The following is a 16,540-nucleotide window of genomic DNA, read 5'->3' as shown; positions in this document are numbered from 1 at the left end:
TGTGCCAGTAACCCAGGATTGTTAACCCCGGAGGGCCAGTAACCCACTATTGCTAACCCCGGAGGGCCATAAACCCAGGATTGTTAACCCCGGAGGGCCAGTAACCCAGGATTAACCCCATAGGGCCAGTAACCCAGGATTGTTAACCCCGTAGGACCAGTAACCCAGGATTGTAAACCCCAGAGGGCCAGTAACCCAGAATTGTTAACCCCGGATGGCCAGTAACCCACGATTGCTAACCCCGGAGGGCCAGAAACCCAGGATTGTTAACCCCGGAGGGACAATAACCCACGACTGTTAACCCCAGAGGGCCAGTAACCCACGATTGTTAACCCTGGAGGGCCAGTAACCCAGAATTGTTAACCCCGGAGGGCCAGTAACCCATGACTCAACCCCGGAGGGCCATTAACCCACGATTATTAACCCCAGAGGGCCAGAAACCCAGGATTGTTAACCCCGGAGGGACAGTAACCCACGACAGTTAACCCCGGAGGGACAGTAACCCACGATTGTTAACCCCGGAGGGACAGTAACCCACGACAGTTAACCCCGGAGGGACAGTAACCCACGATTGTTAACCCTGGAGGGCTAGTATCCCAGGACTGTTTACCCCAGAGGGTCAATAAGCCAAGATTGTTAAATGCAAAGGGTTAGTAAGCCAGGATAACCCAAGAACCTCTCACTGTGTATTCGTGAGGTCCTCTCCCAGGATGCCACCCACAAGTCACCTAACACCCAGGTACCTACTTACAACTACGTAACAGGAAGGGGACCAACAGGTACTGTTATTATTATTGTTATTATTACCATCAGAACTCAGCGCTAAACCCACAAGGGTCATGCAGCAGCAGGCGTTAGGCAGTTTTCCCTAAATATAACCGCCTCGCCCAGAGTTCGACCTGGACACTTTCCATTCTTGACCAGCCTTGTATGGATCATTTGTAATATAAATGTTGATTATATTTTCATTCGACTTTATTTAGTTAATACATAAGATATAACAGTATTATACAGGTGTTATGATACATGACAGGTCATTGTCCTGGGTTAGGCAGGTGTCCTGGACACTGACGATGTTCCTCTGGGTGTCCTGTCATTGTCCTGGGTTAGGCAGGTGTCCTATACGCTGATGATGTTCCCCTGGGTGTCTTGTCATTGTCCTGGGTTAGACAGGTGTCCTTGACACTGAGGATGTTCCCCTGGGTGTCCTGTCATTATCCCAGGCTAGCCAGGCGTCCTAGATACTGACGATGCCATTGTCCCAGGCTAGCCAGGTTGTGATGTAGGTCACTATGCTTGTGAGGTCTCTGAGGGAAACCTAACTAACCAGTAAATGGTCACACCTTGCCTTGGCAAATAGCTGTCAGACATGTCTTTTAGTTTAAGTCTCAGGTCTTTTGTTATTGACTGCGTCAGATCTCGGTGTCCGGCCAAAACACGTGGCGCATACCTCATTGTATGGGGTGCCTGAAGGACCGTATAAGCTCAAGGAATAGCTAGAGAGAGAGATTCTGGCAGAGCTCTGGCCTGTGTGCAGAGCTCGGGAGAGGGCTGCTGGAGAGTCTCTGGTGGAGACTCTGTTGGAGAATCCGAGCAGAGTACTGGCTGGAGCAGAGCTCGTGCTGTTTAGGTCTTGGGACCTGTGGCTAGTGTGTGGCTGAGTTCCTGTGGTGAACTGTCCTCTGAACTATATTGTAAGTTATCTGTTTCATCAGTATTCCCTGTCTCACTGCTTATGTGTACCATCGCCATTTATTTAAACCCAACAGTGTTCTCCTGTTCCCAAATATATTATTGTACAAGGACTTAATAATAAACTGTGTTTGACTGGAATAGTAATATTCACAGTCCTTTTATTTATTCTTTTATTCATTAATTTATTTCAAGTGCTGAGAGGGTGAGTAGTGTGGTGGTAATGAGAGGTGATGGTCTAGTCACCAGTGACCTCACATTACCTCCGCTCCTGTCACTCGACTCACCTCTCCTGCTTACTCCCTCCCTTTACTCCCTTATTCCCCAAGTATCCTTGCATTCCATTACCCCCCTACATGACAAGATGTCCTAGACACTGACGATGTTCCCCTGGATGTCCTGTCATTGTCCTGGGCTAGCCAGGTGCCCTAGACACTAACGATGTCCCCCTGGATGTCCTGTCATTGTCCCAGGCTAGTCAGGTGCCCTACACACTGACGATAGCCTTGCCGATGTTGTCACCGTGAAAGAGACCAATAAAAGCTTGAGGCATGTTATTAAAGCCCTCGGTGACAGTCTCTCTGTATTTCACTTTACCCTGAAACAAGAAATTACACATAAGTTCAATTATCATACATGGTGTACATTACACAAAAGAATAACCCCCCCCCAAAAAAAAAAGTTAGAGAAAGTGACTTATTCCCACTGGGGAATAATGAGGTTTAAAGACTATCGACCTCACGAGTGTTATTAATTCTGTATCTCACTTGTTCACCGCCAAAGAGAATTTAAACCTTTAAAATAGAATTAAGGTAAACTCTCGGTGTACTCACCTATTTGTACTCACCTATTTGTGGTTGCAGGGGTCGAGTCACAGCTCCTGGCCCCGCCTCTTCGCTGATTGCTACTAGGTCCTCTCTCTCCCTGCCCCATGAGCTCTATCATACCTCGCCTTAAAACTATGTATGGTTCCTGCCTCCACCACATCACTTTCTAGGCTATTCCATGGCCTGACTACTCTATGACTGAAGAAATACTTCCTAACATCGTGTGTGTACCCTAGGAGGTATATATCTCTCAGTGTATATACACTGAGAGATATATACCTCTCAGTGTATATACACCCCACAGTGTATATACACTGAGATATATATACCTCTCAGTGTATATACACTGAGAGATATATACCTCTCAGTGTATATACACCCCACAGTGTATATACACTGAGAGATATACACCTCACAGTGTATATACACTGAGAGATATACACCTCACAGTATATATACACTGAGATATACACCTGACAGTGTATATACACTGAGAAACATGCACCTCACAGTGCATATACACTGAGAGATATACACCTCACAGTGTATATACACTGAGAGATATACACCTCACAGTATATATACACTGAGAGATATACACCTCACAGTGTATATACACTGAGAGATATACACCGAGAGATATACACCTCACAGTATATATACACTGAGAGACATACACCTCTCAGTGTATATTCACTGAGAGACATACACCTCTCAGTGTATATACACTGAGAGACATACACCTCACAGTATATACACACTGTGAGATATACACCTCACAGTTTATATACACAGAGATATATACTCACTGTGTATATACCCCACAGTGTATATACACTGAGAGATATACACCTCACAGTGTATATACACTGAGAAACATACACCTCACAGTGTACATACACTGAGAGATATACACCTCTCAGTGTATATACACTGAGAGATATATACTCACTGTGTATATACACTGAGAGACATACACCTTACAGTGTATATACACTGAGAGATATACACCTCACAGTGTATATACACTGAGAGACATACACCTCTCAGTGTATATACACTGAGAGATATATACTCAGTGTGTATATACACTGAGAGACATACACCTCACAATGCATATACACAGAGAGATATACACCTCTCAGTGTATATACACTGAGAGATACACACCTCATAGTGTATATAAACAGAGAGATATACACCTCACAGTGTATATACACTGAGAGATATATACTCACTGTGTATATACACTGAGAGACATACACCTCACAGTGCATATACACTGAGAGACATACACCTCACAGTGTATATACACTGAGAGACATACATTTCACAGTGTGTATACACTGAGAGAAATACATCTCACAGTGTATATACACTGAGAGACATACATCTCACAGTGTATATACACTGAGAGACATACACCTCACAGTGTATATACACTGAGAGACATACACCTCACAGTGTATATACACTGAGAGACATACACCTTACAGTGTATATACACTGAGAGACATACACCTCACAGTGTATATACAGTGAGAGACATACATCTCACAGTGTGTATACACTGAGAGACATACACCTCACAGTGTATATACAGTGAGAGACATACACCTCACAGTGTATATACACTGAGAGACATACACCTCACAGTGTATATACACTGAGAGACATACACCTCACAGTGTATATACACTGAGAGACATACACGTTATGGGCCGAAACGTCGTTATATATCGAAACGGTCAATATGGGTCGCAACGTCGTTATGGGCAGAAACGTCGTTATGGGTAGAAACGTCATGTGTAGAAACGTCGTTATGGGTCGAAACGTCGTTATGGGTCGAAACGTCGTTATGGGCCGAAACGCCATTGTGGCTCGAAACGTCGTTATGGGTCGAAACGTCAATATGGGTAGAAACGTCATTATGGGTTGAAACATCGATATGGGTCGCAACGTTGTTATGGGTCGAAACATCATTATGGGTAGAAACTCCGTTATGGGTCGAAACGTCGTTATTGACTGAAACGTCGTTGCGTCGAAGCGTCGATGTGGGTCGAAACGTCGCTATGGGTAGAAACGTCGTTATGGGTAGAAACGTCTTTATGTGGCGAAACGCCGATATGGGTCGAAACGCCGATATGGGTCGAAACGTCGTCATGCGTCGAAAAGTCATTATGGGTCAAAACGTCGTTATGGGTCAGAGCTTCATCATGGGTCGAAAAGTCATTATGGGTCGAAACATCAAGAGTCAAAACGTCGTTATGGGTCTCAACGTCATTACGGGTTGAAATGTCGTTACGGGCTGCAACGTCGTTATTGGTCGAAACCTAGTATGGGTCGAAACGTAGTTATGGGTCGAAACGTCGCTATGGATCGAAACGTCGCTATGGATCGATGCGTCGTTATGGGCCGAAACGTTATGGGTCGAAACGTTATGGGTCGAAACGTCGTTATGCTTGCAAAGTCATTATGGGAAGAAATGTCGTTATGGGCCGAAACGTCGTTATGGGTCGAAACATTGTTATGGATAGGAACGTCGTTATGGGTAGAAACGTCGTTGTGGACCGAAACGTCGTTATGGATAGAAACCTCGTTATGGGTAGAGACGTAGTTATGGGTCGAAACGTCATTATGGGTCGAAACGTCATGATGGGTCGAAACGTCTATGGTCGAAACGTCGTTATGGGTCAAAACGTCGATATGGGTCACAACGTTGTTACGGGTAGAAACGTTATGGGACGCAACATCATTATGGGTAGAAAAGTCATGGGCCGAAACGTCGTCATGGTTCGAAACGTCGTCATGGGTCGAAAAGTAATTATGGATGGAAATGTCGTTATGGGTAGAAACGTCGTCATGGGTAGAAACGTCGTCATGAGGTTACTGTGCTAACTGTGAGTCTTTGGTGAAGCGTTTCACTCACTGTAGAGTACTCACCTATTTGTACTCATCTATTTGTGGTTGCAGGGGTCGATTCACAGCTCCTGGTCCCGCCTCTTCGCTACTAGGTCCACTCTCAGTGGACTGTACATTCTTGTATCTCTCGTATACTGAGTACACCCTGCTTAATATAGCACTTACCAATATCCGGACTCGTGGGTGTAACAGTGAGCGTATGTACTCATTTTCAGGACTCATTGCTTCATCTAGGTGAGTGACTATGAGTGTGTGAGTGTGTGTACTCACCTCCAGGACTCACTACTTTAGGTGAGTAATCAGGAGTGTGTAACTGAGAGTGCATGTACTCACTGTTTTATCTAGGTCCAGGACTCACTACTTTAGGTGAGTAATCAGGAGTGTATAACTGAGAGTGCAAGTACTCACTGTTTTATCTAGGTGAGTGGTCATGAGATTGCACGTACTCACCTCCACAACCCACTGCTTCAACTGATTCAGTCCATCCATCCAGCGGGACTGCCAGCGAAGCACAATAAAACCCTCCACACGCAGTTGCTTGGAGATCATCAACATTGGGCTGTACGGACCTGTTATGGTACCAGGTTACGTTAATACAAACTCAAATGGATGTTATCTGTAACATTTTGATGCAGTGGATTACTAAAAGCCGGTGGAAGGGTTCGTTCAGAGTACCAAAACTTTGCAGACGGTGGGTTAATATGTGATTACCAGGAAGAAATGTTTCATGGTGAGTTTTAAGTTTGTAAGGTAAATTCTTACCCTAAGAGATACTAAAGGTTATATTCACTCGTAATGTGTGTGTGTGTGTGTGTGTGTGTGTGTGTGTGTGTGTGTGTGTGTGTGTGTGTGTGTGTGTGTGTGTGTGTGTGTGTGTGTGTGTGTGTGTGTACAAACTCACTATCAGCCTTGAGGATGCCTTTATCCTCGTGGTTGTAAGTAGAAATGGCACCACAGAGTGCCACTCTGCCGAAGTCAGTCATGTGTGGCAGCGCCTCCAGGGAGAACTGGCCCCCTACCTGTCAAAACCGAAACAAAAACTATCAAAGAAAATAACTCTGACAGCACTCGCTTGGTTACGTTCTGATAATGTGAAATACAATACTGTTGATAAGCGACCTTGACACAGTACACGAGAGAGAGAGAGAGAGAGAGGTAACTCACATTATCAAAGTAGCAGTGGACGCCCTCTGGTGCCAGTTCCTTGAGTGCCTCGCTGACACTCTTGGTCTTGTAGTTGAAGACATGGTCAGCACCCAGCTGCTTTACCCAGGCACACTTGTCCTGTGACCCTGCCGAGGCAATCACCCTGCAACCTGTGTGACCAAACACACACACGCTCTAACATACATGTATTTACTGTGAGGTCAGTCTTAGTGTATATATATTGAGAGGTGCACCTCGGTGTATATACACTGGGAAATGTGCCTCTCCCAGTGTATATACGCTGAGAAATATGCTCTCACAATGTATATACACTGAGAAATGTCCCTCTCCCAGTGTATATATACTAAGAAATATGCCTCTCCCAGTGTATATACACTGAGAGATGTGCCTCTCCCAATGTATATACACTGAGAAATAGGCTTCTCCCATTGTATATACACTGAGAAATGCGCCTCTCCCAGTGTATATACACTGAGAAATGTGCCTCTCCCAGTGTATATATACTGAGAAATGTGCCTCTCCCAGTGTATACACTGAGAAATGTGCCTCTCCCAGTGTATATACTGTGAAATGTGCCTCTCCCAGTGTATATACTGAGAAATGTGCCTCTCCCAGTGTATATACTGAGAAATGTGCCTCTCCCAGTGTATATATACTGACAAATGCGCCTCTCCCAGTGTATATATACTGAGAAATGTGCCTCTCCCAGTGTATATATACTGAGAAATGTGCCTCTCCCAGTGTATATACACTCAGAAATGCGCCTCTCCTAGTGTATATATACTGAGAAATGTGCCTCTCCCAGTGTATATACACTGAGAAATGTGCCTCTCCCAGTGTATATATACTGAGAAATGTGCCTCTCCCAGTGTATATACTGAGAAATGTGCCTCTCCCAGTGTGTATACAGTGAAAAGTGCTCCTATCTCAGGGTATATACACTGAGAGTGTAAATTTCAGTCAGTATTTTAGGTATTAAAGTATTCTTGACTGGTGGTGTACAGGCGCCATGCAGCCATGATGACCCTCGTGTAGCCTTCAGACGCAATATTAACCTAACCTAACTTTACATTTAACATGTTAAAACAGCCATATACTAACGGCATCCACCATCAGATCCGCACCAGCAGCAACAGCCTGGTTAACCAGGCAAGCACCAGACAAGCCTGGCCTAGGGCCGGGCTCCGAGAGTAGTAAGACTCTCACAACTCATCAAAGGTATAACAGAGGTATGGTAGATAGTAGATGCGGAGAGGGCGATATATATGCTTTGTGATTTTCGACTCCTGCTACTGATGATACTATGATGATGATAATAATAATAATAATAATAATAATAATAATAATAATAATAATAATAATAATAATAATAATAATAATAATAATAATCAATATTAACTGGATTATATTCATGGGGAGGCGCTAAACCCATAAGGGGCAATCGTACCTTCATGGGGAATGGTGTTCCATCAGGGTAAGTGTCCAACCTACCATACCCTGGCATACCTTAGCATACCCTGGCATACCTTGGCATACCCTGGCATATCTTGGCATACCCTGATATACCCTGGGTTACCCTGGGATACCCTGGCATACCTTAGCATAACCTGCCATACCCTGACATATCCTAGCATACCCTGGCATGCCCTGGCATACCCTGACATACCATAACATGCTCTGGCATACCTTGGTATGTCCAGACATACCCTGGAATGCCCAGACATACCCTGGCATAACCTAGCATACTCTGGCATGCCATGACATTCCCTGGCATACCCTGACATACCCTATCATGCCCTGGCATACCCTAGCATGCCCTATCATACCCTGAAATACCCTGATATACCCTGAAACACCCTGACATACTCTGAAATTTCATAATATACCCTGATGTACCTTAGCCTACCCTGGCATACCCTGACACTGGTTCAATCAGGTACTCTGATCGCCTTGTTAGTCCACCTTCCAGCATTAACCACGGAAATTAACTCAGACTCACGACCCTCCCAACCCCCGACAACAAGCGCACCATCGTCACAGGTATACGCCGGATGTTCGTCAACGGTACGTATATATATACGTGCCCGTGCATAATGGACAATGCTTCGTACCCTGATAAAGTTCTGGCACAGAGCGAAACACTGTCTCGGTGAAAGCAGATGTTATATTTATTCAAGTTTGTATCTCTGCCTTCACGAATTTTATCTGTGAATGAATCCAGTGTGAGGGATGGATATAAATGTTGATCTGACCTTTGAGTTTAGCGATCTGCACCACAATGCTGCCCACAGCTCCTGCAGCAGCATTCACCAGGACAGTTTCTCCAGCCTGAGGCTTACACAGCTCAAGAAGCCCGAAGTAGGCCGTGTTACTGTGGGAAGGAAGCCTCCAGTTAGTGAATAGACCTCAGGAACATCGAGGTAGTGAGTGAAGGAGGAACACTGAAGATCTCAGGATCATCGAAGTAGTGAAGGAGGATTGGAACACTGAGGACCTAAGGAACATCAAAGTAGTGAAGGAGGATTGGAACACTGAAGACCTAAGGAACATCAAAGTAGTGAAGGAGGATTGGAACACTGAGGACCTAAGGAACATCAAAGTAGTGAAGGAGGATTGGAACACTGAGGACCTAAGGAACATCAAAGTAGTGAAGGAGGATTGGAACACTGAAGATTTAAGGAACATCAAAGTAGTGAAGGAGGATTGGTGTTCGTGTAGAGACGTAAGAATATAGATAACTGGTTCAGAGAGCAGACAGGCTGATGAATTAAGACACTTGTGCGAGACTAGTCTATCTTTACAGAGGAAGCGTTAAACCAACCAGTGGCTTTCCTCAGTCCAATACAGAGAAGAATGGTCGAATATCAGAAAGAGTTAATCAGCCCTCAGTCTTGATAAGACTGTTGGGCTGATCACATCAGCTCCAGGCTGAGGAACTGATCATCAACCATTCTTTTGTACTGGACTCAGGAAGTCACTGGTTGTCGAAACGCTTCCACGATAAACATACCCAAGGATTGCACATGTATCTTACTCATCAATATATTAAGAAATAACTTAAATGCCCTAGACGTACCCAGGCATACCCACGGCACCCAGACTTAAACTCTTGGGCAGGTCTTGCAGGTCTGGCAGCGGCGAGATCATCTCCGCAGAGCCTTCTTGAAGCTGCTTGGCGGTGTACACCGTGTGGGTCCTCCATCCAGCATAGCACACCATATACGTTCCCACTGGCCACTTGGTGTTCTTGCTCTCCGTCACCCTGTAGGTCAGATAGTCAATGAGGGACTGACGCACGTTGTATTAAATAAATCTGGATACATTAGCAGTGTACTGACATGCTCAATATGGTAATTAAAGAGTGGGAACACCAGCAGTGTGTTGCTACACTATTCTATTTGATAGTTACACAGTGGAAACACCAGAAGTGTGTTGCTACATTGTTCTATATGATTACACAGTGCGAACACCAGCAGTGTGTTGCTACACTGTTCTATATGATAGTAACACAGTGGGAACACCAGCAGTGTGTTGCTACACTGTTCTATATGATAGTAACACAATGGGATCACCAGCAGTGTGCTGCTACACTGTTCTATATGATAGTTACACAGTGGAAACACCAGCAGTGTGTTGCTACACTGTTCTATATGATAGTAACACAGTGGGAACACCAGCAGTGTGTTGCTACACTGTTCTATATGATAGTAACACAGTGGGAACACCAGCAGTGTGTTGCTACACTGTTCTATATAATAGCTACACAGTGGAAACACCAGAAGTGTGTTGCTACACTATTCTATATAATAGCTACACAGTGGAAACACCAGCAGTGTGCTGCTACACTATTCTATATAATAGCTACACAGTGGAAACACCAGCAGTGTGTTGCTATACTGTTCTATATGATAGTTACACAGTGGGAACACTAGCAGTGTGCTGCTACACTGTTCTATATGATAGTTACACAGTGGAAACACTAGCAGTGTGTTGCTACACTGTTCTATATGATAGTTACACAGTGGGGGGAACACCAGCAGTGTGTTGCTATACTGTTCTATGTGATAGTTGCACAGTGGGAACACCAGCATTGTGTTGCTACACTGTTCTGTGTGATAGTTACACAGTGGGAACACCAGCATTGTGTTGCTACACTGTTCTATGTGATAGTTACACAGTGGGAACACCAGCATTGTGTTGCTACACTGTTCTATATGATAGTAACACAGTGGGAACACCAGCAGTGTGTTGCTACACTGTTCTATATAATAGCTACACAGTGGAAACACCAGAAGTGTGTTGCTACACTATTCTATATAATAGCTACACAGTGGAAACACCAGCAGTGTGCTGCTACACTATTCTATATAATAGCTACACAGTGGAAACACCAGCAGTGTGTTGCTATACTGTTCTATATGATAGTTACACAGTGGGAACACTAGCAGTGTGCTGCTACACTGTTCTATATGATAGTTACACAGTGGAAACACTAGCAGTGTGTTGCTACACTGTTCTATATGATAGTTACACAGTGGGGGGAACACCAGCAGTGTGTTGCTATACTGTTCTATGTGATAGTTGCACAGTGGGAACACCAGCATTGTGTTGCTACACTGTTCTGTGTGATAGTTACACAGTGGGAACACCAGCATTGTGTTGCTACACTGTTCTATGTGATAGTTACACAGTGGGAACACCAGCATTGTGTTGCTAGATAAGATAAGATTTCGTTCGGATTTTTAACCCCGGAGGGTTAGCCACCCAGGATAACCCAAGAAAGTCAGTGCGTCATCGAGGACTGTCTAACTTATTTCCATTGGGGTCCTTAATCTTGTCCCCCCAGGATGCGACTCACACCAGTCGACTAACACCCAGGTACCTATTTGCTGCTAGGTGAACAGGACAACAGGTGTAAGGAAACGTGTCGAATGTTTCCACCCGCCGGGAATCGAACCCGGGCCCTCCGTGTGTGAAGCGGGAGCTTTAGCCACCAGGCCACCGGGCCACCTCCACTGTTCTGTGTGATAGTTACACAGTGGTAACACCAGCATTGTGTTGCTACACTGTTCTATGTGATAGTTACACAGTGGGAACACCAGATTTATGTTGCTACACTGTTCTGTGTGATAGTTACACAGTGGGAACACCAGCATTGTGTTGCTACACTGTTCTATGTGATAGTTACACAGTGGGAACACCAGCATTGTGTTGCTACACTATTCTATATAATAGCTACACAGTGGAAACACCAGCAGTGTGCTGCTACACTATTCTATATAATAGCTACACAGTGGAAACACCAGCAGTGTGTTGCTATACTGTTCTATATGATAGTTACACAGTGGGAACACTAGCAGTGTGCTGATACACTGTTCTATATGATAGTTACACAGTGGAAACACTAGCAGCGTGTTGCTACACTGTTCTATATGATAGTTACACAGTGGGGGGAACACCAGCAGTGTGTTGCTATACTGTTCTATGTGATAGTTGCACAGTGGGAACACCAGCATTGTGTTGCTACACTGTTCTGTGTGATAGTTACACAGTGGGAACACCAGCATTATGTTGCTACACTGTTCTGTGTGATAGTTACACAGTGGGAACACCAGCATTATGTTGCTACACTGTTCTATGTGATAGTTACACAGTGGGAACACCAGCATTATGTTGCTACACTGTTCTGTGTGATAGTTACACAGTGGGAACACCAGCATTGTGTTGCTACACTGTTCTATGTGATAGTTACACAGTGGGAACACCAGCATTGTGTTGCTACACTGTTCTGTGTGATAGTTACACAGTGGGAACACCAGCATTGTGTTGCTACACTGTTCTATGTGATAGTTACACAGTGGGAACACCAGCATTATGTTGCTACACTGTTCTATGTGATAGTTACACAGTGGGAACACCAGCATTATGTTGCTACACTGTTCTATGTGATAGTTACACAGTGGGAACACCAGCATTATGTTGATACACTGTTCTATGTGATAGTTACACAGTGGGAACACCAGCAGTGTGTTGCTACACTGTTCTATGTGATAGTTACACAGTGGGAACACCAGCATTGTGTTGCTACACTGTTCTATGTGATAGTTACACAGTGGGAACACCAGCATTATGTTGCTACACTGTTCTATGTGATAGTTACACAGTGGGAACACCAGCATTATGTTGATACACTGTTCTATGTGATAGTTACACAGTGGGAACACCAGCAGTGTGTTGCTACACTGTTCTATGTGATAGTTACACAGTGGGAACACCAGCATTGTGTTGCTACACTGTTCTATGTGATAGTTACACAGTGGGAACACCAGCATTATGTTGCTACACTGTTCTATGTGATAGTTACACAGTGGGAACACCAGCATTATGTTGATACACTGTTCTATGTGATAGTTACACAGTGGGAACACCAGCATTATGTTGATACACTGTTCTATGTGATAGTTACACAGTGGGAACACCAGCATTATGTTGCTACACTGTTCTGTGTGATAGTTTTTTTTATATTTTATTTAAAACGTTACATACATATAACACTGGTTATTTTAAACACTGAAAAACGTGAAAAAACTGTTTACATAAGTTTTAGAGGTAATTTTTTTTTTATATTTTATTTAAATACAGCACAACATATAAATATTAAATAACACATGAATTAGCCATTTGCAAATACAATGACCTACCATCAACCCCATTACATATCCTGAATGTTTTGTTCATATTTTTACTAAAGGATATTCCATCACCTAACGGAATGAAAAGAGCAAGATGGCTCCTGCACAGAAAATTACATTAACAAAGTCAAAACCTCACAATTCATGCTTGTGCAAACACAACCCCACCAAAACACTGTATAATAAGACCCCTTGTAAAGTAAACAAAATATAATACAGCATACAAAAGATAATTATATATTACAATAACTTAAACAAAAGGCAAACCTAAGCCTACAATAAACAGTGCAATGACACATACCACAATAAAACTTCCCGCCTAAACAATGAGCAGTAAACACCTAACAGAATGAAAAGACCAAGATAGCTCCTGCACAGAAAATGACATCAACAAAACCAAAACCTCACAATTTATGCCTGTGCATACACAAAACCCCCCACAGCTCTGTACAATAAAACCCCCCACAGCTCTGTACAATAAAACCCCTTGCACAAAGTACACAGAAATTATAATAGAACATACAAAAGATATAATTATACATTACATTAGCTTAAACAGTAGGCAAACCAAGCCTACAATAAACAGTGCAATAACACATACCACAGAAAAAAAATGAGCAGGAAACACCCGCAAGTAAAAGACATAACATTATAAATACAATAACAGCCCAACGTGTCTGTAACTTGAATTTTTTTTTTTTTTAATATTTTATTTAAAATTCTATTACAAGATGCAAAATAAACATACCATGAAATGGTACATGTTATAACAGAACATTCAACACTCGTACTACCACGGTCCACTTAGTGAACATACAAAGTTACCTTAAGATAACCTAACACAACCTACAATCTACCCAGAAATACAGTGTTATATAATCACAAAGATCTTCAGAATACACTGATGCTAACACTAACATCCAACACTTCCACAACCCCCACCCCCCCCGCCCCTCAACACCCCCACCCGCCCCACAACCCCCACCCGCCCCTCAACTAGTTGAAACCCTAGGCACTCACGTGCTTAAACACGATAACAATATGTAACATTAAAAAGTTAACACCATTGCCAATCTCACATTGTTAAACTCATTATCGATGTTAAACATTAAACAAGTTAATATTATAGCCACTCTCATGTGGGTAAATAATAACAATATTGAACATTAAAAAAGTTATCGTAGCCACTCATGTGATTAAACACATTATCAATATTTTTTTTTTATATTTTTATTAGAAAGCTTACAAAAGTACAAAGGATGCATAATAAAGTACAGGAATACAAAACATTGTTTTGTTCTACTAGTACCAGGTTATTCCTTGCGGGAACAAGTATTATAACATCTTGTTATAGCAAAACAATACACGCTAAGACAAACCTCACTAAAGTTTATCAGTCATTAATAGTTGCCGCCAAGCCATTGTACCCAAAGAAAACACACCAAAAACAAACTTTACATAGTTTAACAATATAAAATGAATACCTGACATGTCCTATTACAACAAAAACATCATACAAATGTACAACATCACAAGATTAACCAAAACTACCATAACCACTACAAAACAAAACCCTAACATACCCACTATGACAGGGTACAGATTATTGGTTAAGTTATGGTACATTAGATCCTAACCAATAGGAACCCGGAAGGAACATATGATTCCTTACACAATAACCATAGAGAAACAGTATTTTACTATTATTAACATGTTAACCCTCTAATACAATAATGTTGATACAGAAAACAGAACAACATGCATGTAAAATACAATAATAAAAGAATCCAAAACAAGTATTTATAACAAACCTCGGCACATTAAAGGGTTTATAACCAAACCCTATACATAATTATACCTCCCACATATGTATATAAACCGAAAATCTTGTCCACAAGACTTTGTTGGTTTAACCCCATAAAAACATGGTATAGACCCAAAACCTATACATACACTTAAATTTTTTCACATAGAACCTTCATCAGACAATAAAAGTTAAACATAAGACAAGAGAAGTAATAAGGATAAGGCTGCTGTAATGTGCCAGTCCCAAAAGAACTGACACGTATCTCAGAAAATGTTGTGTTGATACCAACGTGCCAATCTAATTACTTAAAAACGAGATCCTAAGGGCTCGGTATCCTGGCTTTCAAGGAAATTTTAAACCCAGTGAACATAACCATCAGGCTTAGAAATATAACCCTGGAAACCACACTTACATCTCACTATGACAAACATTCTCGTGAAACATGGCGTACCATCCATACCTAATTCTCACTACCTTCCTCTTACACACTACATCAGTTCCAGAGAAAACCAAAAACAACCCCCCCCTTTACATCCCTCCATAAGGAGACCACTCCTTTGTCCATCCTCAGGGACCCGTCCTAAGGGAACCCACAGTGAGGTTCCTATAACCTTCCGGGAAACTTTTTTCCCAGGACGCCCCATAAACCAGCATATTCCTACAATTCGTCCTATAGAATCTAGCCGCCAACGCTTTTATCCTCATATCACCCCTTAATCCCCTCATTCCCCATGAAATGTCCAGATAATCCACTATGATATACATTATAGCCCTTCCAACATCCCTAGGAACTCCCTTTACATCTAGTAGTAAAGCCCTTAAAAGTGGCAAACGACCCCCACCCAACAGTCTGATAACCCCACCCATCCATGATCTCACCCCCTCCAAGGAGGTACAAAAGAAGACCACATGAAACGCCGTTTCAACATCACCACAAAACTGACAAAAAGCCTCTTCCACAAACCCCATACTACGTAACACCTCCTTGGAAGCCAGAATCCCCATGATAAACCTATATACTAATTCTCTTACTCTAGCCGGTATCCGAAGCTTACTAAAATCTTTCCAAATAACCCCCCAATCATACGTTGGATACACGGCTACCCCTTGCATAATTCCCTGACCTTTCACTACCCTCACCAACTGTTTCACTTTGATTTTATCCACCTGTTGCACTGTCAATAAAAATCTCAACATATCTTCACAAACCCTCAATTCCTTCCCACTCCACCATTTACGTGCCTTCTCCATAACTCTTCCTACTTTAGCGCCCCTCACACCCCCTTCCCTCATATACCTCCACTTGATATATACAGCCATTACTCTCAGTCCTAAAGGCAACAAACCTAAACCCCCTCTCCGAACATCTGTCATAACTACCTCCTTACTTAACCATGCCCTCCCAAATCCCCACACAAACTTCAGCACCCTCC

At 42.9% G+C, this 16,540-nt stretch overlaps 1 protein-coding gene across 2 annotated transcripts in view; it reads right to left on the bottom strand.

Moving 5' to 3' along the window:
* Positions 1–957: 957 nt before the first annotated feature.
* LOC128687291 (prostaglandin reductase 1) overlaps positions 958–16,540 on the bottom strand; it is a 67,989-nt gene continuing 52,406 nt past the window's right edge. For both annotated transcript variants that reach the window (XM_070098430.1, XM_070098431.1), the window contains exons 4-9: positions 9,685–9,870; positions 8,861–8,979; positions 6,606–6,757; positions 6,343–6,460; positions 5,892–6,010; positions 958–2,290 (exon numbers count right to left, since the gene is read on the bottom strand). In XM_070098430.1, the coding sequence (XP_069954531.1) occupies positions 2,180–2,290; positions 5,892–6,010; positions 6,343–6,460; positions 6,606–6,757; positions 8,861–8,979; positions 9,685–9,870 (805 nt within the window). In that variant the 3' untranslated portion in view covers positions 958–2,179. The remainder of the gene's footprint in view (positions 2,291–5,891; positions 6,011–6,342; positions 6,461–6,605; positions 6,758–8,860; positions 8,980–9,684; positions 9,871–16,540) is intronic.

Source organism: Cherax quadricarinatus, chromosome 62 (genome assembly GCF_038502225.1).
Source record: "Cherax quadricarinatus isolate ZL_2023a chromosome 62, ASM3850222v1, whole genome shotgun sequence".
Lineage (NCBI taxonomy): Eukaryota > Metazoa > Arthropoda > Malacostraca > Decapoda > Parastacidae > Cherax > Cherax quadricarinatus.
Note: the sequence above shows the minus strand (reverse complement) of the source record. Positions and strands in the feature narration are given on the sequence as shown.